At 44.7% G+C, this 23,261-nt stretch overlaps 1 protein-coding gene across 2 annotated transcripts in view; it reads left to right on the top strand.

Moving 5' to 3' along the window:
* The window catches only part of LOC135219537 (vam6/Vps39-like protein), a 405,404-nt gene that overhangs the window by 311,581 nt on the left and 70,562 nt on the right, over positions 1–23,261 (top strand). For both annotated transcript variants that reach the window (XM_064256380.1, XM_064256379.1), the window contains exon 15: positions 4,396–4,541. In XM_064256380.1, coding sequence (XP_064112450.1) covers positions 4,396–4,541 — 146 coding nt within the window. The remainder of the gene's footprint in view (positions 1–4,395; positions 4,542–23,261) is intronic.

Genomic DNA, 23,261 nt, shown 5'->3' with positions numbered 1-23,261 from the left:
ACGCATACCGTAGTTACCTTTGTGGTTTGCTACGGAATTATCTGTATCCTTACAGGAATTTCCTAGTAAGGACTACGCTTAAAGGGTTTGTTAAGTCAACACCTACTCAGCTTCGGTATTTAACGAAGGTTGTTTTGCTTAAATATGCATTATTGAGAGCTTCCTTAGGCTCGAGAATAATTTTATCATACGTATTCCTTCATTGAATGGAGTAACTGGCAACTTAGGAAGAATGCAGCGAGGCAGCGAACGGGAGTGCTGTCATTGTAAGCCAACACAGTACCATCTAGTTCTCGGTCATGAACGGTTGGTTACATCTCTCTCCCATACAATCATGGACTTAGCCTCGAATTGAGGGGATTTATAGGCAAACATGAATAACATTGTATTCGTTTTGCTAAGAAGTTTTCAATTAAAAGATCCCTTGTAACCTTTCGGTACTGTTTACCGCAATGTAACAGGATTATAAGAAAGAGATAGCAATATGATTCTAACGCAGTAGAGCAATATATTATATGATGCTCTCATGCTTACGAAAGCATAGTCTTATTAGAGAACATTCTCAGTGAGAATATGGATGAATTTGTTGGGAACAATTTTTTCTTCGTGATAGAAGTTTGTTCCCCTGAATGGGCTATATTAAGCCAATCAAGTTCTTCCTATCAAGAAACGGAAATAACATTTGAGAGGGTGTCGGGTACCAGGACAGAGGTACAGATGTCCTGGCGCATATTCTAAAGAATCACACCAGTGGCAGAAGCAAAAATAATGGACTTGGTAATTTCTCGATATAGCGAGTTATTAATCGAAGGGTTCAGTAGCCTCTCTGACAGCAGGCTTGGTAACGGCACGGTTCGTTCCTGATTTCGTTCCCCGTTTAACTTGAAGGAGGTTCGATCCCAAGGAGGGACGAAATGATTTAAATCAATTAAGCCATTTCCACAGCTCTCTCATATTTCAAGAAGAATTGAGAATCTCTTTTTTTACCCCTGTTCGCGTTAACAAGAGAGAACCTGTTTGGAACACGGACACGGAACGTAACGATCCTTAAGAGGTTCGCTGCACAATGTTGCACGTCCGTGAGAATCTTCTCGATCGACGGTAATAACTATTAACATCTGTATAAGCTGAGTTGGAAAGAGAGTTGTGGAAACTTGCGATACGTCTTCTTCATAGATCTTTTTGTAAAGTTGAAGACGAAAAGACTTCCTCTAGACTGCTTCCTTATCCTCGAACCAAGAGAGGTAGCAATATACGCCATCCTTTACTGGACGCATCAAGATATTTAGTGGCGTCAGAGGAAGAGAGGATGATGCCTTTTGCCCCATTTTTGCCTTCAGGAAGCTGGATTCACAGAGGTCATGTCCATTTTACAGCACTTTTATAAAGGCTTTCACAAGAGAGGCGGTCTACTCTATCAGCCTCACTTAGAAAGGGACCTCAAAAGCCTCTACACTCTGAGCCTGTCTGCGTGCAGACTGACGAGAAGTGATAGGGATGAGAGGATTTTGCAAGGTGAATGACAAGGGTCATAGAAAAGACATAGAAGTGCTGCAGATCGTGCTGGATTGAATGAGGAAACTGTCCTCTTCCGATACCTCTGTGACCCACATAGTGGTTTTTCTTCCCTTTCTGAGAGAAGAATCACCTTTGTATTTATATCTGCTATCACAGATTACAGTAGCAGGCTATACTCTGTCTTTACAAAGGAACGTGAAGATAACAGAGGACTAAGTTCCTCGGGATCTTACACGATACCTCGAGAAAACCAACAGTAGGACATTATATACTTCGAGTTGGAATCTTTTCGTGGCCCGCAGATTCCTTGTTCAGACAAGTGGGAACCTCCTCATCAAGCTTCTTTAGAAATCTTATGAGAAAATTCATTTTTTCTCTTGGCTCTAACAGCTACCAAGAAGACAAGTGAATTTAAGTTATGAGGTCTCGCATCGTATTCAATGGAGGCTCGACTATTGGTTCTTGCCATCACATTATTTCTGGAAAAGAATTAACACCCTTCTAACCCTGCATCAGAGCTCTGAAGTTAAGGGACTTTCCCATTTGAAAGGGGAAGAGATAGAAGGGTCTTTGTGTCCGGTCGGGGCGCTTAAACTTTATCTTTAATAGAAGAAATCGCTTAAGGGTTTTTTATAGAGTCTTTGGGCTGCGATGAGGACATGAAACGCTTCCCAGAAGGCATTCAGAAGGAGAAGACAAGAACCAAGAAACCCCTGGAATCGCCCACTTTTGGCTCAGAGTCATCTTCAACTTCCAGACCTTCCCCTCCTTCGGACAAGGAGAGGAAAGATTTTACAACGAGAGATTTCCTTGACAGGCAGGAATAGAGCTCGTCAGCAACGGAAGTATTCACGAAGGATCCTCCCAGGAAAGAAGACTCGTCTCTCTCGTCCTGTTAAGAGAGCCAATCGTCCACGGGACGTGATTGGCTCCAAGCTCCTCCCCTGGTCTTAGGCCAAAGGATCCAGGTAGAAGAGAACCTTCCACCCTTCTCCAGTCTCCAGACAAAATATTGTCTGTTTTTTGTTCAGGATCTTCGGACAACGAAGGGCCAGCCAGGCGCCAAGTGCCAAACAAGCGAAAAACGCTATAGGCAGACAGCTCGAATCAACGAGTTTATTGTCTGATGCGGAGAAGGAGCGGACCACCAACCTGGAGCAAATGCGCCAGAGTTGAACAGATCGGACAGGTGAGAGTGTCCGATGTGGACATCGCTAGCCAGCCTCGAGACTCCAGCCAAGCTCGAAGCTCCAGCAAGTGGGGAAGAGTCAGCCGGGCGCCAGGCGCCAGAAGCGCCAGCCAGGCGCGAGGCGCCAAAAAGCGCCAGCCAGGAGCCAGGCGCGAGGCGCCAGCCAGGCTCCAGGTTTCATCCAGAAGAGAGCCATATCAAAGAACACCCTGGTCTTCTTTGAGACAAGTGTGATCTCTAAAGCACTTCATAAGTGACTTGATGATTCCTTCAGACAGCTGAGAATTAAGAGCGCATGAAGTGCGAGCTTTTGCAAATTCTTGTTCTTTCCATAACAATATGTCATAAAGGACATATTAGCTGTCACATACGGGAGATGCAACTCTGTGTTGACTTCCCATTACCCGAAGGATGTCAAGTTAACCTACGAGAGATCCTTCTCTCTTGGTTTATACGTGTCTGGGATAGGGAGCCGATACTGATCCTTAACTAGTGAGTTAAATTTATTTAACGTGGTGTTTTTTCTTTGGGTTGTTTGAAAGGAGTTTGGGGATAACTCTTTTCAAATTAAGCACTAACCCTCGTGTTAGGATCAGGTGATCGGGATCGGTGTTGTGCTCCTTAAGTATGCCACTAGGCATAGGTGTATTGTCATGTAAGTGGATAAGACCCATTGACAAAGGCCATCAGGTTCTGTCGAGTAAGTTGGATAAGACCCATTGACAGTCCCACAAGATTCTCTTAGCCATAGGTCACATCCTCGCTGAGGCTCTTGAGACGAAGCAGACTCCTAAGCAATAGCTAGGAAGTCAACCCTCCGTCTAAACAGATAGGAACCAAGGTTTTTTATATATTACCTACAACGCATGTTGTTTACCTGTCTAATCAGTAATTAGCTGTCTCTTACCCTCCGCCAAAGGTGCCAATCAGCTAAGTATATATCTGACAGGGAAGTTGAATGTATGAAAATGATATTGTTGATGTACAATAAAGTTTCATACATACTTACCTGGCAGATATATACGATTAAATGGCCCACCCAGCCTCCCCTCAGGAGACAGGTGGAAGAGAAAATCTGGTTATAGAACGGTAATTGTTCCTATTCCGCCTGCCACCAGCGGAGGGCGTAGATCACCTGACCTACCTGCAGCGTGTGCCGCGAAATTCGAATTTCTGTCGGGGACGACGGAGTCTATAGCTAAGTATATATCTGCCAGGTAAGTATGTATGAAACTTTATTGTACAATAACAATATCATTTTACAAAATAAAATAAATTTATTTATTAGAAAAACTTCATAAGTTGGTAAAATTTATGATTGTCTTGTAAAAGAGGCCCTACAAGGGGTTGTAAATAGTCATTTTCAACTTCTCGTGGAAGGTAGGGAAATGTTTTTAGAATTTGTTTCTTTCACCATGTACATTTGCATGTCTTCCTCTTTCCATTGATGTGTTTTTTTCATAAATTGGCCAACCTCAAAGTTTACCCAGCCTGAGGAGCGGCAAATCGATATATTCACCCGTCCAGTAAGGGTTAATATTTTTTCTCTGTTCTTTTGTAATGTTGACATTATCAGTATTCCATCGTCACTGTTTTTTTTTACCCACATTATAAAAAAAATATAGTGCAGTCCTCTCTTTTCATGTATTCTTTAGAGAACATTTATAATTACACTTTTTACTCAACAGTGCTTCACAGAGAGAGAACTGTACTTCTTGGTCGTTTGGGACAGCACCAACAAGCTTTGACTATATATACAATGATTCTGGGAGATATAGGAAAAGCCCTCGAGTACTGTCACAAACATTATGTACCGCAAGGCAATGGAAGTGAGGCAAGTACATGATAACTTATGGTAATTAAATGTCATTTATTATTCTTTTTATGAGTTTTAAATTTTAATCATGTTAGGTCCCATACATTTCTGATAAGATAACCATAAGACTGTTAATGAAGAATTTATCTTGTTTGGTAAGTTCAGAACTTAATTTAAATACAGGCATTACTAATAATGAATGCGTGTAATTTACATCCAAGTCCCATAGAAAACATTATGCGGCAACTGAAAATTGATTTCTGGGCTCAGCTCGTGTCGGCCTATGAAATATCCTTAAGATCATTATTTCTAGGTAAAATCAATCTAAAATTACCAGAGAAAAACAAAATTAAGAAAATGTCAGTAAAACGATCGCTCACTCTATAAAAGAAGTGTCGGTATGGGAATATAGGCGAGTGGGATCACTACCACGAGTCATTCACCATTTAGACCTTCCAACATAAAATCCCCACCAGAGAGAGCTGATACTAAAGGGTGATGCGGCCGCTACTACTACTACTACCGACGCCATGGACAGCAGCGCCCCTAGCAAACATCCTTAATCATTAGCTTTACAGCGCTAGAGTGCATTTTTCTCTTGTGTTGTTTTTCTCGGATTTCTTTCAACCATTACGATGGAACGTGCTGCTATTGCTTCGGCTAAGTTAAGTGCCTCATAAGTAGTATTTCCTAGTATTTTAGTCTTCCAGGGACCAGTATTTTCCTTTTTATAGGTCATATACGGTCTCCCGGTTGACTCGTGGCGGCCGTATGCCGCCTCGTGTTTAAGATTTCCCGGTCTCCCATACTGGGACATCTTATGCTTATGGGCTTTTTATATTTACGTTCATCGTTTTATTACATCGTTTTTATAGCTAGGACACAGCCCTTTTACCATTTTCTCTTAGTTTGGTATTTAGGGCTATACCGTGTTTCTGGCCCAGCATCCCAGCTCTTGCTCTTCATCGGCTACCGCTGGCTCCGAGTAGTCAACTGTTCTTCGGATCAGTTTGCCTCCTCCTGGGCTTCTTTCTCTCTACTAAAAGTGTCTTTTTTCCTCCTTTACGATGTATTATCAGTGTTATTTGAGGGTGTTAGGCTAGCTAGGTGCTTGTGCCATGTGTTGGTACAGTCTGGTTCACGTGGCCCCTCTGTGGTTGTGTTGCTATCGCGGCTTAGGCCACTGTGATCACGTGTCCCTTAGCACCTTACCCTTCCCCTTCCCTCCCTACCAGGTATAGGGAGGGGTTCTGGTGGATCTCCTTGGTTGCCATGACAACCACAGTAGCCTACCTCCCTCTCCTCTGAGGAGGCCTGGAGCTCCATACCAGCTGGGGTTTAGGGGCGACCACTTGTATCGGGTACCGGGTTACCGAGCGGTAGTAGTAGCGACGGGGGGGGTATAGGCCACCCCCCCCTCTCTCTCTCTCCCGCCGTGTTTGTTTACGCCGGGACCCCCACTATTGCCTCAGTCCCACCCTTCCCCTACCTTAACGGACGGAGCCTCCGCTGAAGCCGGGGGCCCCTTCGGTTATAGGTCCGTCTGGCTCCGCCAGTGGGCGGGGTGGACAATTACTAGTGGTCTGTTGCTTGCCTACTATATCCTGTTTTCCGCTACCGGAGGAGAGCTCGCTCCTTACCCGGGTGTACTCTTCTAGTAGACGGAAAATTTTATACTTCGTTATATACGGATCTACCCTTACTATTATGGTGAATTTTAGTTTTAATTTATTTTATGACTATCTCCGTCGTTCTCCGTCGTGGTTTTCATGGCTCCTCACCACTCCTGGTTGGAATCTTTTTCCTGTCTCCGGCGTAGCCTTAGACCAACTCCAACCGCCTAGTTACCACACGTATTACGGCGTGGCTCTGGTTTAATCTAACTTACATGCTCCGGCATGCAGCGGAGTATTTGTTAGGCTGTAAGTGTGCACCTGATACTCATGTATCTCTCCACTTACAGGCTACCAACTGCCAGGTCCCAGGTTGCAACGCGACGTTGTACGACCCCTGCGCCCATGAAGAGTGTAGGACCCACGCCCCGTGTGCCACCAACCACAACGGACTGATCGTTTGGCACCCGGAGGCTTGCACCATCTGCTACGACCTCGTTAGTCAGCTTTTGGGTGGGGTAAGTTTACCCCTGGACTTTTCTTGGTCTTATCATCTACTAACCCTTAGTTTTAAGCTTCTTTAAACCGTATCTCCGCCGCTAGAAGCTTCATATCGCCTTCTCTTTCAGGCCGCCGCCGTGAAGGAAGTCGCCCTGGCAGCCCTGAAGGCTTGGGTGGGCGGCTTCGGGAAGAACGCTGCCAAGGGCCAGCCTTATATACTTGATAAGAAGCTGGCCGTCCAGATCTTCCCCGGAGGCAAGGCGACCGGATATGTGGATCCCATCTCGGCAGCCCCACTCATAGCCTCTATTCAGCAGGAGGTGCAGCAGGCGTTCGGGTCCGTCTCTACGCAGGAGTCGGTCCCAGATGTGGCCAACCTGGACCTGAATATTGAGCCTATGGCGGTAGGGGCAGAGGATTTGTTGGTTGAGGTAGGTGTGTCGGGCGCCCAAGGTCTTTCCTTGGGTGCTCCTGGATCTTCTTCCCCTGTCCCTTCTTCCTCTTCATTCCAAGGCTTCACGGGATCTGAGATCCATGCTTGCTCTCCCGCTCTCTCTGTACCCCCGAAGGTGAAGGGACAGAGAGAACAGAAGACACTGCATAAGACGACTTCTAAGAAGTCGTCATCTTCTTCAGCTAGGAAGTCTACGACTTCCTACGCAGACGCGGTGAAAGCAAAGCCTAGCTCTTCCTATTCTAAGAGCTCTAGAAGCAAGGCTTCTAAGGAGAAGGCTCGCGCTCCGGCCGAGCCAACGCCTTCTCCGGCATCTACCAGATCTACTCCGGTAACTCCTGTTGGGGTGGCGGGACCGAGCTCTTTCGATCCCACCACTTTCTCAGCAGTGGTAATGCAACAAGTGGGAGAGATGGTTGGCTCTCTTGGCTCCAAAAATTTGAACAGATGTTTGCACAGCTGTCAAACACCATTAACCAGTCTGGTCAGTCTATTCAAGATCTCTCTAACCGAGTTAGAGAGCACGACGACCCGCTTTGCTGGCCTCAACCAGGCTCCTCAGCCAAGCTCCCATGTGGCAGGTACTGGTCTTTTACAGTTACCTACTTATGAATCCCTACCAGCCTTCTCTATGGATAACCCATGGAGAGTGGCCGCTTATGCCCCCTTCAAGAACGGCATGATTTCTATCCCGGAGTGTGGAACTCGAAGGATTGAGGACTTCGAGTTCTATCCTCCCGGACTGACTCAGCCTTTCATTGGGTATGCTAGGCTGACCGTCACTGCTCTCACTAGAGAGGATAAGATCTCCCGAGAGACTGTGCTGTATAGTAGGGATCATGCACAGCGGGAATGGGTTCACTGCCTGGAGGATTGGGAATGTACCCACACCAAACTCCAGGCATTCAAGAGTCCATTTACTATCTTCGCTACGGAGGAGGAGGCTTCTCTTCCGTTCGCTACCAAGGTAGTAGAAGCGACTCTTCAGGCAGTCCTCAAGGACGAGCCCATGCCACAGTTGAGGGAAGCGGAATGTACATCTCCGCTCTTCCCGGCCTTTGGAGAATTGTGGGAGAACTTACCTGCCACTTTCTCAGTAGGTAAGCTGAAGCCAGACTGCGCAATGGATCAGTTTGGCGAGAAGCTTCCAAGACTGCCTGATACCCTTATTCAGGCAGAGTTTGATGCCCGTACAAGATTTGGGAGGTCTCTTAACTCCCTGATCATTACGGAAATGGCTGCCCTGTCTTACGCCACAGAACCATTGTTCAAGATACTGGCTAAATCCCAGCTCCAGACAGTCCAAGCCGATGCTTTTGACTTCTTCCTAGCCAGAAGGAACTGCCGAAAGCATGTCTTGCAGGAGGCAACTATCAGGCATGAGCCTAATAGACTCTTAGCTTCCAGCATGTGGGATGCGGAACTCTTCCCAGAGGCCTCTGTGAATGAGGTGCACCACGAGGCTGATAGGCTTAACCAGAGCCTTAGAGCCAGATGGGGCATCTCTTCCAAGAGGAAACAAGAGACCGCCCCTGCTGCTGGTAAGAAACTAAAGAAGGCAGGTAGAAGGTTCCAACCTTACCAGAAGCAACAGCATTTTGTTCAGGCCGTCCCAGTTACTCAACAGGGACAGCCGTCAACCTCGAAGCAGACACAGACCCATTTCTCCTGTTGTCTCCTCAAAGTCAACCTTCCACCCTCTTATGCAGTCTCGCCGGCCTTCAATTCAATGTATGAAAGCCAGGCCTACCCAACCTTTAATAGGTTCTCTAGGGGTGAGCCAGGGCGAGGGGCCACTTTCGCCAGCGTGGCACAGGAAGAGCTGCAAGAGGTAAGCACTTCAGAGGAGGGCGCGGAGGTCAACCCGCTCAACAGATTGAGGCTCCCCCAGGTAGGAGGGAGGCTGTTCCTCTTCCGTCACAGGTGGGGGTTCAGCAAATGGGCCAACAGAGCATCGTGTCCAAAGGATTGGGTTGGAGTTGGATCAAAGATCCTCCTCCAATCAAATCATTCTATCAAGTACCATCAAGGAATTGACAGATTATGCGGAGGAACTCCTTCAGAAAGGAGCTATTGCGAGGAAGTCAAGCATCTAAAATTTCAAGGTCGCTTATTCAGCGTGCCAAAGAAAGGCTCAACAAAAAGAAGGGTAATCTTAGACTTGTCAAAGCTAAACTCTTTCATTCGTTGCGACAAGTTCAAAATGCTCACCATCTCGCAGGTACGGACCTTACTTCCCCGTGGGGCCGTCACAACCTCCATCGATCTTACAGACGCATACTATCATATCCCTATAGCCAGACACTTCCGTCCATTCCTAGGCTTCAAACTAGGAAATCAGACGTTCTCATTCAAAGTGATGCCCTTCGGTCTGAATGTAGCCCCCAGGGTATTCACGAAAATAGCAGAAGTGGTAGTTCAACAGTTGAGAACTCAGGGGATAATGGTAGCAGCATACCTCGACGATTGGTTGATCTGGGCACCAACGGTCGAGGAATGTCTCAAAGCCACGAAGAAGGTAGTTCAATTTCTGGAACATCTGGGGTTCCAGATAAACAAAACAAAATCCAGACTCACTCCGGAGTCTCGTTTTCAGTGGCTAGGAATCCAATGGGATTTGTCTTCCCATCAAATCGTCAATTCCAGTGGTCAAAAGAAAAAGAAATAGCCAAGTCTGTGAAACAATTTCTCAAATGCAAACAAACATCAAGGAGAAACCAGGAAAGAATCCTGGGTTCTCTTCAGTTTGCCTCAGTGACAGACATCCTCCTGAAAGCAAGGCTGAAAGATATAAATCGAGTTTGGCGATCGAGAGCAAACGTCAAATCTCGAGACAAGTTGTCAGTAATTCCACAGATCCTTCACAATCAGCTCCGTCCATGGACAAAAGTGAAGAATCTTGCCAAATTAGTACCCCTTCAATATCCCCTTCCAGTGTTAACCATTCACACGGATGCCTCCCTGTCCGGATGGGGGGGATATTCTCAATTCAAACAAGTTCAGGGGACTTGGTCAGTTCAGTTCCGCCAGCATTGCAGTATTTCTTACCCTGAAGAGACTCCTTCCCCCGAAGAAGTCTCATCTAAGGCTAGTTTTGGACAGTGCAGTGGTAGTACATTGCATCAACAGAGGAGGGTCCAAATCCAAACACGTGAATCATGTCATGATAGCCATCTTTGCGCTAGCAGACAAACACAGATGGCATCTGTCTGCCACTCATTTGGCAGGGGTAAGAAATGTGATAGCAACGCTTTGTCCGGTCAGTCCCTCTGGAATCAGAATGGTCCCTAGACGACAGGTCATTCCAGTGGATATGCCAGAGAGTCCCAGGCTTACAAGTAGATCTCTTCGCCTCACAAGCGAACCACAAGCTCCCTTGCTATGTGGCCCCAACCTGGACCCTCTGGCCTATGCCACGGACGCCCTGTCGTTAGATTGAATCAATGGAGGAAAAATCTATATATTTCCTCCAGTGAATCTTCTTTTGAAAGTCTTGAGCAAGCTGAGGACTTTCAAGGGACTAGTAGCTCTGATTGCTCCAGACTGGCCAAAAAAGCAACTGGTATCCGCTGCTTCTGGAATTGGGTCTCCGACCTCAACGGATTCCCAATCCAAGTTGTCGCAATCAGTACAAATGAGGACTGTGTTCGCTTCCTCAGGAATTCTCCAGACCCTAACTTTATGGACTTCATGAAGTTTGCGGCTAAAAAGATGCTAATATTGATCCACAAAACATCCTCTTTCTAGAAATCAGACAAAACGAGAGTCAACTATTAGGCAATATGACTCAGCTGTTAAAAAATTAGCATCCTTACCTGAATGAATCAAACACTACAACCATGACAGTTAATTTAGCTATATCCTTTTTCAGGTCCTTGTTTGAAAAAGGTTTAGCAGCTAGCACTATCACTACTAATAAATCGGCTTTGAAGAAAATCTTTCAGTTGGGTTTCCAGATAGAACCTAACATAATACACATTACTTTACGTCTATTCCCAAAGCCTGTGCCTAGACTCAGACCTTCTCAAGGCCTGACGCGTTTCATGGTTTCTTAAACTGATGTCCTCAAACTAGCCTCAGATACTGACAACTCGTCTTGTACATTCATTATGCTCCTTAGAAAGACGTTATTTTTGTTAAGCCTAGCTTCAGGAGCCAGAATTTCAGAACTGTCGGCTCTATCCAGAGATGCGGGTCATGTGGAATTCTCCCCTCAGGAGAAGTTCTACTTTTCCCCGGATCGTAGCTTTTTAGCAAAAAATGAGGATCCTCTTGCAAGGTGGGCTCCTTGGAAGGTCATCCCACTTCCGCAAGATCCTTCTCTCTGCCCAGTATTAACTTTAAGAGCCTTTCTATCTCGTACGTCCTCTAGATCCTCAGGTTCTCTCTTTATGAGAGAAAAAGGTGGCACTTTATCAGTGAAAGGAATCAGACAACAGATCCGTTTACTTCATTAAACAAGCCAACCCTGATTCATTCCAAAAGCACATGACATCAGAGGAGTAGCCACCTCAATTAATTACTTCCAACATATGAACTTTGAGGATCTTAAAAAGTATACTGGATGGAAATCCCCGACAGTCTTTAAACGTCATTACCTGAAGTCCCTTGGTGGAAATCTTTAAAATTTTCTGCAGTCTAGCATCGGGGAAAACATTGGTTTCTGGAGGGGAGGAGCTTTCAAACCTTCCGGGGATCTCAACAAGTTGGTAGCTTACACACTCCCCCTGAAACCCCCCCAAGAGGCGGCGTGAGCGCTAAAACCACGCCCCTTGGGCGGTGCTATCAGAGACGAGCGGGTTTGACTCGGCAAAAGTAGTCACATTTTGAAGTTGACTTCGGCATAGAAGGTTCTATTTTCCCCTCGCTCTGCCCACTGCTAAAATATGAAGAGGCAAATTCTTTCCTACGTGGATGTTCATCGGCTGAGTGACGACTCCAGCGAAGAGGAGATGTAGACCGTAACAAAAAACGTCCACAATCGACTGCAGGAAGTGAAATGCCTTCAAATTCTGATATCGTGAATATGACTCCAACAGAATCAAACTCTCATGAAAATTATTCAGAAAGGGTAAGGTTTTAAATTCTGTTTACAACGAAACCGGCATATGGAAAGCAGCGGAGTTAGACTTATGACGTCACAAATGCAAATGGCGGCCCACATACGTAAGTTTGTTATTGTTGTTTTGAATGGTTGGAGCAGCCAGTTCCGAACGTAGCGTAACTGCGTAAGTAGCGTAAGCAAAGCATGTGCATGATTACTACATGAAATAATGGTAGAAAACCAAACTAAATGCTCCAATTTATATATAAACAAGCTTATAATAGGTATACAATACAAATTGCTTGCTTGACACATCAAAACCACGTAGCTTAATAGGTAGTAGGCTAGGCCACAGGTAAGTTAGGCTGTTCGAGTTCACGTTTCTCATTTAAACCTATCGATGCTAGCCTAGGCCCTGGGGGCGATCTGCAAAGGGTTACATAGGAAGCAGTCTAGATTATGTTAATAATAACAGATACATACCTTACATAGTCACTTAATAAGGCCCTGAATTAACCTAAGAGGGCTATTTGAGTCGTGAACCCCCTTTGCTTGACTTCAGCCTTCTAGGTCCGCTGCTGTCCATATTTACGTACCTGTTGAATAAACACTTTAATTAAAGGTTGGTAAATAAATCACTGATATAAAAAACATTCAACTCGGCAGAAGTGGTTCACCTGCTAAGAAGAATGAGGCTCCCCCATCCTACTAACGCTCGAGACGATCACCTGAATTACCTGAAAGTGCAAATTTAGACCTCTTTTTTCCTTTTTATAATAATGAAGATGAAAGTGATTATGAAGATTTCAACCTTCTTACCTTCCATAAACCCATTCCTTCATATATTTCCACCAATTTCAAAGCTGAACCATCTTTTCATAGAGAAGGGAAAATTCAATTGAATAACTCACTAGTAGCATTAACTTTCATGAAGGCCATAGTGATAACATTGATAAATTCTTTGTAAGTAGTCAAAACTAAGGAGTTTTCAGGACTTTTTTAAATTAATAAATTACTCCAAAGGTTGAATTTCTTGGCCTGAAGGTAAGATATTTGATGACACCCACAAGAGAAAATTTTTCTATGACCATAGAAAATATTAAGAATAGTATTTCTGACCTTTCAAGGGCATGCAGCAACTGGCACACATACGTGTAACCCCTCCAAACAAGTAAATGACATTGAGTTTCTTGTCCAAGATTATTATTGGTCCCCTAAGAAGAGCATAGACGCGTATACAAAATTTGATAAGGAATTTCAGAAGTGAGCACTTCCTAGATACCTCAAGGAAGAGATAAGAGATCTCATAATCAAAGCAGACATTAAAGAAGTTTGGAATTTAACTGAAGACCAAAAAACAGCCATTGCTGCCTTGCTTTCGTAAGGGTCCCCTCCTCAGAGGAGGGGCAGCAACTTCAGGGTAGGAAATTCAACTTTGGGGGCAGATTTCAGGGAAGAAGGTTCAGTTTCCTCAAAGGTAACCCTAGCTTTAGATTCAAGTCTCAGCCGCTTAGAAGAGGTAATAGGCGAGGTGGGTACAGGGGGGGGAGGTCCCAAAATGGACAAGCGAATAGTTCAGGAGCCAGAGAAAGGAAATAAAAATAAATCATTCTCTATCCTAGAAATTGAGCCTTGCTCCACACCAGGTCAAAGAGAGGTTTTTTCAGCACTAGTTTTTTATGCACCAGAGCACAATAAGCTTCACTCAGCCGCCAGCCAGACCAAATGTTTGCTCAGCACCAGAACATGAGTTTTTCTCGGCACCAGTTGTGATAACGAGGTTCACTCGGCACCAGTTTGATAATGAGCTTTGCTCCGCACCAGTTAATAATGAGCTTTGCTCCCGCCCATTATAATGAACGTTGCCCCCCAGTTTAATAATGAGCTTTTGCTCTGCACCAGACCACCATGACATTGGGCCTAATGCTATAAAAAAAAAAATTAAGGATAAAGAAGTCAAGAGAACTTGCCTTTGGACTCAACCCATGAATAACTACTCCCAAGAGCCCCCCAGCGAGTAGGATAGGTAGTCATTACTAATGAACAATTGATAGTTGGAGAAAGCTTCCTAATGCCTCTTTTGCTTGTAGAATTATCAATGAAGGGGTGAGAATTCCATTTAATAATAACTAAAAGCCCAGAGATCATTAAAAAGGGTAGGTAAAGATAGATTTTATTCAACTAACAAGCGGAAAATATTGGAAAGAGAATGTGACAGACTGCTAAAACTAGGAGTCATAGAGCAGATCCCCAGAACTTCCTTTTACTTTTCCAACCACATATTTTATAAATTAAAACCAGATGGAACAGTAAGACTAATCTTTGATATGAAGGTGCTTAACACCATGATAAGAAACCTCCTTTACCATGCTTAAGGCCAATACAATATTTCCTATCTACATCTAAACTCTTGGTCCTGCAAACTAGATTTAAAAGATGCTTATTGGCACATTCCATTACATACAAGTAGCCAGAAATTTCTAACCTTCAAGCTAGTAAAAGGAAGTTCAAATGGACTGTGGTACCCTTTGGACTAAAGACAGCTCCTTATATATATTTTCAAAGATAATGTACACGGTGATCAAGTATATTAGAACTACATACAACATCTTAATATTCAACTATCTTGATGACATTCTCATATTAAGCAAAAGATTATTTAAAAATGTAAAAATCACATTCAGTTAGTCATTAGGATATTGTCAGACTTAGGATGGAATATCTCTTTTAAAAAAATCTACAATTGAACCGGCTCAAAAAGAATTGAATTTTTAGGAGTGCGTTAACAATATGATTAAGAAAACTATGAATCCCATTCAGAAAAACATAGAGAAGTGTATCAAATTGGCCAAAGCTTTCTCCAACTCTGTTAAATCTGACCTTCACTGTCCTATCAGATGTTAATTGGAGCCTTAAATTTCAGTGCTTCCTATACAAGCTGGGGAAGATTCCATCTTAAATATCTCCACAAGATACCAGATTATTTTAATTCAGGGTACAAAATCATTCCACACTCCTTCAAAAAATACCTAAAGCCATGGGAACTGAGACAAATGTACAGAGAGGTTAACATTCCAAAACCACAAATAGATGCAGAACTTTTCACAGATGCTTCCAACCAGGGTTGGGAGGAGCATTATAATAGCGGGTAAAATATTCTCAATAAATGGAACTTGGACACATGAAGAATCCTCCCTTCACATTAATGTAAGAGAGTTATTAGCGTGCTTCTATTCTATGGAACACTTCACTACAAGGTTATACAACAAAGTAGTCTTAATTTCATGTAGATTCAAAGGTTACAAATTGTTGGCTAGGAAGCAGGGTAGTATCAGAAACAAGGTAGCTCATGCACTTGTCAGAAAATACTAAGTAACATGAAGGATCATAACATACAGATAAATTCCAGATGGATCAGGGGAGTAAGTAACACCATTGCAGACTCCACTTTCCAGAGACCTGGGTTCAATCCACACAGAAAGCGTTGCCTCAGTGACAGTCTATTCCTCCTTAATCTGGCACCGACTTCAATTTCAACCCGGAAATAGATCTGTTCTCAAATGGCTTCAATACTAAGTGCAAAAAGTTTTGTTCATCTCTTCCAAACCAAAAAGCCATCAGCAATAATGCACTTACGATTAGCTGGAAGGGACCAACACCTCTCTATGCCTTTCCACCAGGATTCTTACTACACAAAGTAGCTTTTAAAATCTATAAAGAATGCAATAATAACATGCTTTTCTGTACCATATCTCAGACAGAACCATGGATTCCATTAGTGAGGTCAGTTTCGAAGCAGCACAAACTATATACTGTGAAGATAGAAGACTACCAGATAGTTCTCAAGGACTGTATCTCACCCTCAGCAAAGCTCCAATCAACTTTGATCGCCTTCAAAATTTAAAGGACCAGCTCCCAAAAATGTCTTTCCTCCTGAGGTTTTGCACAAAAATTGCTATCAGCTTTGAGGGACAGCTCCATGCACAAGTATGAAAACTTGTATAACATTTTTAAAAGTTTCATTTCATAAGGAGTATGGAAGCGACAACAAATTCCCCCTGTTAGCAATTATTTTAATTTTTTCAATCACCTTATAGACAAGGGACTGGCTTACAATACCCTGAAGAGCTACAGAGCAGCTTTAGGTCCTATATGTCAGGATATTTCCCAGGTTACTGTCTTGCAGAAGACAAATATGTCAAAGCAATGATATCGGGGGTGAATAGAAGGAAGCCGAGCAACACTCACCAGTTCCCTGGCTGGGATCTAGAAAAACAAAGTAATTTCGTTTCTCAACACCACAAGATATAACTCTATCTACCTTACTACTGACCACAGAAAACCTTATTTCTAGTAGCCTTAGCTTTGTTCCCTTTAAGAGCAAATCAATTTAACAATCTCTGCATTTCCAGGAGCACCTTCACCCCAAAGAACACATTGTCCTACGGAACCACCCTTCCTTCATGGCCAAAACCAAAAGACAACTACACACCAATAGAGATCAGCTTTAGAAAGCTTCCTAACAGACAAAAATATGTCCAGTCAGACAATTGAACTTCTATTTGGAATACACAAACAAAGTCTGTAGGGAAAGAAACATAGACAGGAAAGACCACATATGGCTAGATGAACACTTCAAGATAATGTCTACAAAAAATGAGACAACTTTTTAGGGAGTGCATTTTCATAGCCGACCCAAATGCAACTAAACAGTCAACTAATTTCACTCTATAAGGGGTCAAGCTTCATCAAGACTGCTATACAATGGTATATCTTTGTTACAAGAAATCATGTCCAGAATGAATTGGAGTAAGCGACTCTGTCTTCAGCTCTTACTATGCTCTCCTCGGCTTACAGGGTGCTTTCGATGCTGTGGTTCGCTGGACTTCATCTTCAAGCCCCTGAAGCATCGGCCTAGCTACCACTGGTGAGTCCGGAAGGTTGAAGCCTCCCTCTCCGAACTTTATAGTTTACTTGTGAACGAAGGTTCTGGAGTGGGAGGTGAGACCTTCCGGACTCAAGGTCTGGGTCACCCTCCAACCCTTCCCCCGGGAGCCGAGGAGACCATGTAACTAGGAGAGGATATTCTAACAAACTTCATAATCCAACAGAGTAGGTTATATATCAAGAAATACATACATACAATCACTATTATTCCAGAGAAAACAAACTAACTGCAATCTTTCATTATTTATTTCAACCGAAACAGCACAAGAAGATTGACCTTACTAGTAAAAAGACCTTTGTGTTCAACAAATTTGCACCTTCACAGTAATTTCTTCATAACTTGAACAGCCTAAGGTAAGCTCAACCACTTCTGTGTTAATTTTTGTGCTTTAACAACTTCAAAAATGTGACTACTTTTGCCGAGTCAACCCGCTCGTCTCTGATAGCAGCCAAGCCCAAGGGTGGGCGTGGTTTAGCGCTCGCTGCCGCCTCTGGGGGGGTTTCAGGGGGAGTGTGTAAGCTACCACTGGTGAGTCCCGGAAGGTCTCACCTCCCACTCCAGAACCTTCGTTCACAAGTAAACTCACAGTTTCTCCTGATACTGCATAGTAGTTGTAGTATAGATCCAGGTCTCCTTTCTACCTACCTCGTCCAACATGCCTCACCCTATTGCCATGCTACTCGGGATACTCCTAGCCTTAGCCGCTAGAATCATATTGGTGGATTGTCCCTTATTTTTTTGCTAGGGACATCCACGTTATGTACTATAATGTACTTCAGTGTTTCTACCCTTATTTTTATGCTAGGGTAGAACACAATAGGTTTGTATATTTTTGTAAATATCTTAATTAAGTGAATCATTCTATATTGTTTTTGCCATTACACTATTTTATATTACTATGTCTAATATAAGTTAATTTTAAGTACTTTATATTGATTGCTTTCTTACCATGCCATTGTTTTAGGATAAGTTAGCTTTAAGTACTTTGTTTGTATACTGTAATGTCCCTGATTCACTTATATTATATATCTCTTTTTTTTACTATTGGGTTTCATTTGTCCTTATTCCCATCTTGTCTGTTTCTCTGGTACTGTTTCATAGGCCGACACGCTGAGCCCAGAAAAGGGATTTTGACGTAGGAAAAATCTATTTCTGGGTGATTGGCTCGTGTCGCCCTATGAAACCCACCCTGTTTTCTTTTGCCACCCTACAGGACAAGATGTTCATAGATTAAGGATGACCGCTAAGGGCGCTGCTGTCCGTGGCGTCGGTAGTGAGTAGTAGTAGCGGCCGCATCACCCTTTAGTATCAGCTCTCTCTGGTGGGGATTTTATGTTGGAAGGTCTAAATGGTGAATGACTCGTGGTAGTGATCCCACTCGCCTATATTCCCATACCGACACTTCTTTTATAGAGTGAGCGAAGTCAGTTTTACTGAATTTTCTTAATTTTGTTTTTCCTCTGGTAATTTTAGATTGATTTTACCTAGAAATAATGATCTTAAGGATATTTCATAGGGCGACACGAGCCAATCACCCAGAAATAGATTCTTCCTACGTCAAAATCCCTTTTTTCAAAAACACCTATTTTTTTCCACTAAAAACACTTATGAATAATATACAGGCAGTCCCCGGGTTACGACGGGGGTTCCGTTCTTCAGACGCGTCGTTAGCCGAAAATCGTCGTAAGCCGGAACATTGTCAAAAATCCTAAGAAAACCTTATTTTTAATGCTTTAGGTGCATTCAAAACTATGTAAACTGCATTCTTATTGCATTTTTCATCAAAAAACCTTTAAATATTGATTATTTTGCATTTTTGGTGTCACATTTCATCTGCCAGGTCAGCGTTTGTAGGCGTCGTAACTCTGGAACATGCATCGTAACCCTAGAACATGCGTCGTAACCCTGAAAATAATTTCTGATGAATATAATTGAAAAGCGTCATAACCTCGGAACATCGTAAGCCGAGACCGTCGTAACCCGGGGACTGCCTGTAGTCTAATTTTAGGGTCCCTAAAATCACGGGCATAACTGATACTTTGGCAAACAAAGAAATGGTAGTTCAAAGGAAGCTCTTGGCATGCACATACAGATCATCTAGTCTCCAATAATTACTGTACCATACTTGTCTCACATTTTGTGGTCTGAAAACTTGCCTGTAAGAATAGGCAGGTTGGGAAGACAGCTCCAGTTACAAGTAATGGGTTGGTATTGGATATAAAATACCCTTGTTTTGCCATAAAATTTTGTGGGGGTGGGGGGGGGTTCCATTCCGACAGCCTGATGATAACCGATTTATGGCGCTGATAACTTGTTTTCTGGGCTCAGCCCGTGTCGCTTTGTAAAATATCCTTTTAGTTCATATTTCTAAGGTAAATACTATTGCTAACATTACCAGAGAAAAAACCAAAATGGGATGTCAGAGCATTCTGACTCGCTCACCCTAAATAAAAAGAGGGTGTTGGTATTGGTTCTCGGGCCGAGTGAAACCACTACCACGGGCCTCTTGTCATTTAGATCTCTCCTTCACAAAACCCCCCTGCTAGAGAGAGCTGATACACAGCCCGCGCCAGCAACTACTACTACCAGCGCTCCCACGCCAACACCAGCGCCTCTAGCGGCCATCCTTTCTGTTAGCAGAATCTAGCACGCACGTGTTTTTCCTTTGCTGTGTTATTTCGCTTTACTTTTTGGATTACCATTAGTGATATGGGAATCCAGCTCGATTGAGCTCTTGCCTTGTTACCTTAGCTCAGTGTTCATGCATGCATGTGCCTTTGTCTAGGTCTGTTAGGCATTTAGGACGTATGTCCTTTTCTTCTTAGTCCTACCAGCTTGGCAGTTGCCCTCCGTTCTTACGTACCGGCAGAGACCAGCTCCCGAGTGGTTAGGCGCCCTCCCTCCCGGGTCGGTTAGCCTAGCCTCTCTCGGACATTTCTTTCTCTTTTACTTTTGATTCCCTTCCTTTCTATTATATTATATATTTTTATATTATGTTGCATGTCTGAGACGGTTAGAGATAGCCTAGGCTATCTGTTTCGTCGGGCCTAGCTGTCTACGTGGTCCTACCACATTTCATGGTGGGCCAGGCGATCGCACTGAGCCACCGGCTCAGTCACCCTCCCTACCTCCCTTTCCCGTACGGGGGTCGGGGAGGCATGTACTGCTCGCTCACATTGCCGTGGCAACACCCGGGCTCACTCCCCTCCTCCTCTCTTCTCGGAGGGGATACGGGAGTTTCGTGTGGGGGAGGGTACCTTGTGTCTGTCTTATCATACCGTTCTCTCCTTGGGTTCCACAGGGGGTCTGGGTGCGCTCGGGTCAGGCTGGCCATCTGGCTCGTCCGTGCTCGGAAACCCTAGGGTCCCTTCTCGCTCTCTCTCCTACCCCGGTCACCCCCCCTTCTTACCCACCGCGCCAGTGGCGGGTTCGGCTGGTTTCGCCAGCTTCATCATTGGGGGGTGACGGAGAAAGCTCCGCTACATGCTTCTTCTTGATTTGTTATTTTTTATTTATTTTTTTATTTTGTGTTTTCATGCTGAAAATTCCGCTAGCTGGCGGAGCGCCCGCTCACCAACCAGGTTCTCCTCCTGCTTGCAAGTTTTTTCTACGGCGGAGCTATGCTCCTCCTTGGTTACATTTACTATTAGGTTAACTTTCTCTTGTTGCTTCCCGCCGTACTTGTACCCAACCCGGCGTTGAGGCTGGTTGCTAGTTTGGTGAAACTCCTTTCTCCGGCGTACCGAAACTTTCTACTAGCATACCTGACCTACGGACTCTCAAGAGAACAGGAGAAAGTTAACACATAATTCTCCGCTCCGGCATATAGCAGAGTATTATATATCTTAACGGGCTAGTCCCGTTAACTAGTGTTGATACTCATGTATCTGTCCACTTACAGGCTACCAACTGCCAGGAGTCCGGCTGTAATGCCATACTCCAGGACCCCTGTGGTCATGAGATCTGCAGGACCCACGCCGTCTGCGCCATCTGCTATGGGGATATAGCGGTATGGCACCATGAAGCATGGTCGATATGCTACGAACTCATCGAGCAGTTTACCTCCGGTGTAAGTTTATACCGAATTCTATCCGCCGTATAATTGAACCATATACATGTACATGAGAGATATAATGACAGTTTGAATTATGTGTTTGTCAATCGTTAGCCTTCCCTAAGGCTTACAATAACCCTCTCTTCCAGGCTTCCACCGTGAAGGACGCCGCAGCGACAACCCTGAAGGCCTGGGTCGGCGGGTTCGGGAAGAATGTTACGAAGGGGCAGCCATACATCTTGGATAAGAGTATGGCTCTCCGCCTCTTCCCTGGAGCCAAGGCTACTTCCTACGTCGACCCGGCAGCGGCGGCCCTGTACATCTCTTCCATTCAAGTTCAGGTGGCCCAGGCGCTGGCGGGCCAGAGCAACCCTGAATTAGCAGACGACGTGGCTACCCTAGACCTCAACCTGGAACCAATGGTGGTAGGTGATCCAGGTAGTATGTTAGATGAGGCAAGTTTGTTGGGGGCTCAAGGGCTTCCCTTGGGTCCTTCTGGATCTTCTTCTTCTGTACACTCTTCTACTTCCTTCCAAGGATTTTCAGAGAGTGAATTTTTGGTCAGGCTGAAGTCCACTCACGCTATCCCTAAAGTAAAAGGGAAGCGAGAATTGAAGACCCTGGAGAAGACAGCGTCTAAAAAGACCACGTCTTCTGAGTCTCATAAGTCTTCGGCTCACCACCATGGAGCAGAGAAAATGAAGTCATCTTCGTCTTCGTACTCCAAAGGGTCGAGAGGCAAATCCCCGAAGGATAAGGTCCAGGCCTCTGTTAATCCTGAGCCTTCAACCTCTACCGGGACACGCCCAAAGACACCTACAGTGTCCAAGGACCCAGCTCCTTTCGACACAGGTGCATTTGCTGCAAACATTATGCAGCAGATGGGCAGTCTGGTTGGGAACCTGGTACAGGATAAGTTCGAGCAGATGTTGTCACACATCTCTACGTCCTTTGAGGAGTCTGGTCAGTCGATTCGAAATATTTCGGAAAGGCTGACCAACCAAGAGAATCTCGTGGTGGGTCTCAGAGAGAACCCGGCAACAGTCCTCTCACAGCCTACTATGGCGGTCCAGCCTATGCCAGATTACGATTCTCTACCTCCCTTCACTCCAAACAATCCATGGAGAATGGCAGCGTACGCTCCGTTTAAGGACGGTATGCTGATGCTACCGGACTGCGGCATTCGAAGAATAGAGGACTTCAAGTTCCACCCCGCCAATCTGCAGCCTCCATTCATGGGTTACGCCCGTCTTACAGAGACGGCGATGAGGAGGGAGGACAGGATCCCAAAGGAAACTGTCATCTACAGCCAGGATCAGGCTCAAAGGGAGTGGCTGAGGAGCTTGGATGACTGGGACTGCGTCAACACCAAGCTCCAGGCGTTTAAGAGTCCTTTTACTATCTTTGTGGCGGATGGAGAGACTCCTACTCCGTTCACCACAAAGTTAGCGGAGCTGACTCTCCAGGCCGCCATGGAAGACGAGCCTATGCCGCAGCTTCGGGAAACCGAGCCAACGTCCCTTCTGCTTCCTAGCGCCGAAGACCTTTGGATGGACCTACCATCCACATTCACGGTAGGCAAACTCAAGCCGGACTGTGCAATAGTACAGTTTAGCGAGAGGCTTCCTAGGCTACCTGACAATCTGATTCAGGCGGAATTTGATGCCAGGTCTAGGCTAGGGAGGACACTAAATGCCCTGGTAATGACAGAGGTTGCTGCGATAACATACGGCACGGAACCTCTGTTCAAGCTACTAGCCAAGGTACAGACTCATACTGTGCAGTGCGACCTATACGACTTCGTGGTCGCACGACGGAATTGCAGAAAACATGTTCTGCAAGAGGCGACCATTCGCCACGAGCCTAATAAACTGCTTGCCACTCCTATCTGGGGTGCTGACCTCTTTCCAGAAGCTCTGGTTAATGAGGTTCATCACGAAGCTACAAGACTGAACCAAAGCCTTAAGGTCCGTTGGGGCCTATCAGCTAAGAGGAATCCTGAAACTTCTACTTTTGTTAAGAAGTTGAAGAAGCCGAGGAAGTTTACACCCTATCAAGCTTCCCAACAACAACAAATGGTTCAGGCAGTACTGGTCTCCCAGGTGGTACAACCTTCCACCTCGA

Source organism: Macrobrachium nipponense, chromosome 1, assembly GCF_015104395.2.
Source record: "Macrobrachium nipponense isolate FS-2020 chromosome 1, ASM1510439v2, whole genome shotgun sequence".
In the NCBI taxonomy this organism is placed as follows: domain Eukaryota; kingdom Metazoa; phylum Arthropoda; class Malacostraca; order Decapoda; family Palaemonidae; genus Macrobrachium; species Macrobrachium nipponense.
The sequence above is the reverse complement of the archived record's forward strand: the minus strand, read 5'-3'. Positions and strand labels throughout refer to the sequence as shown.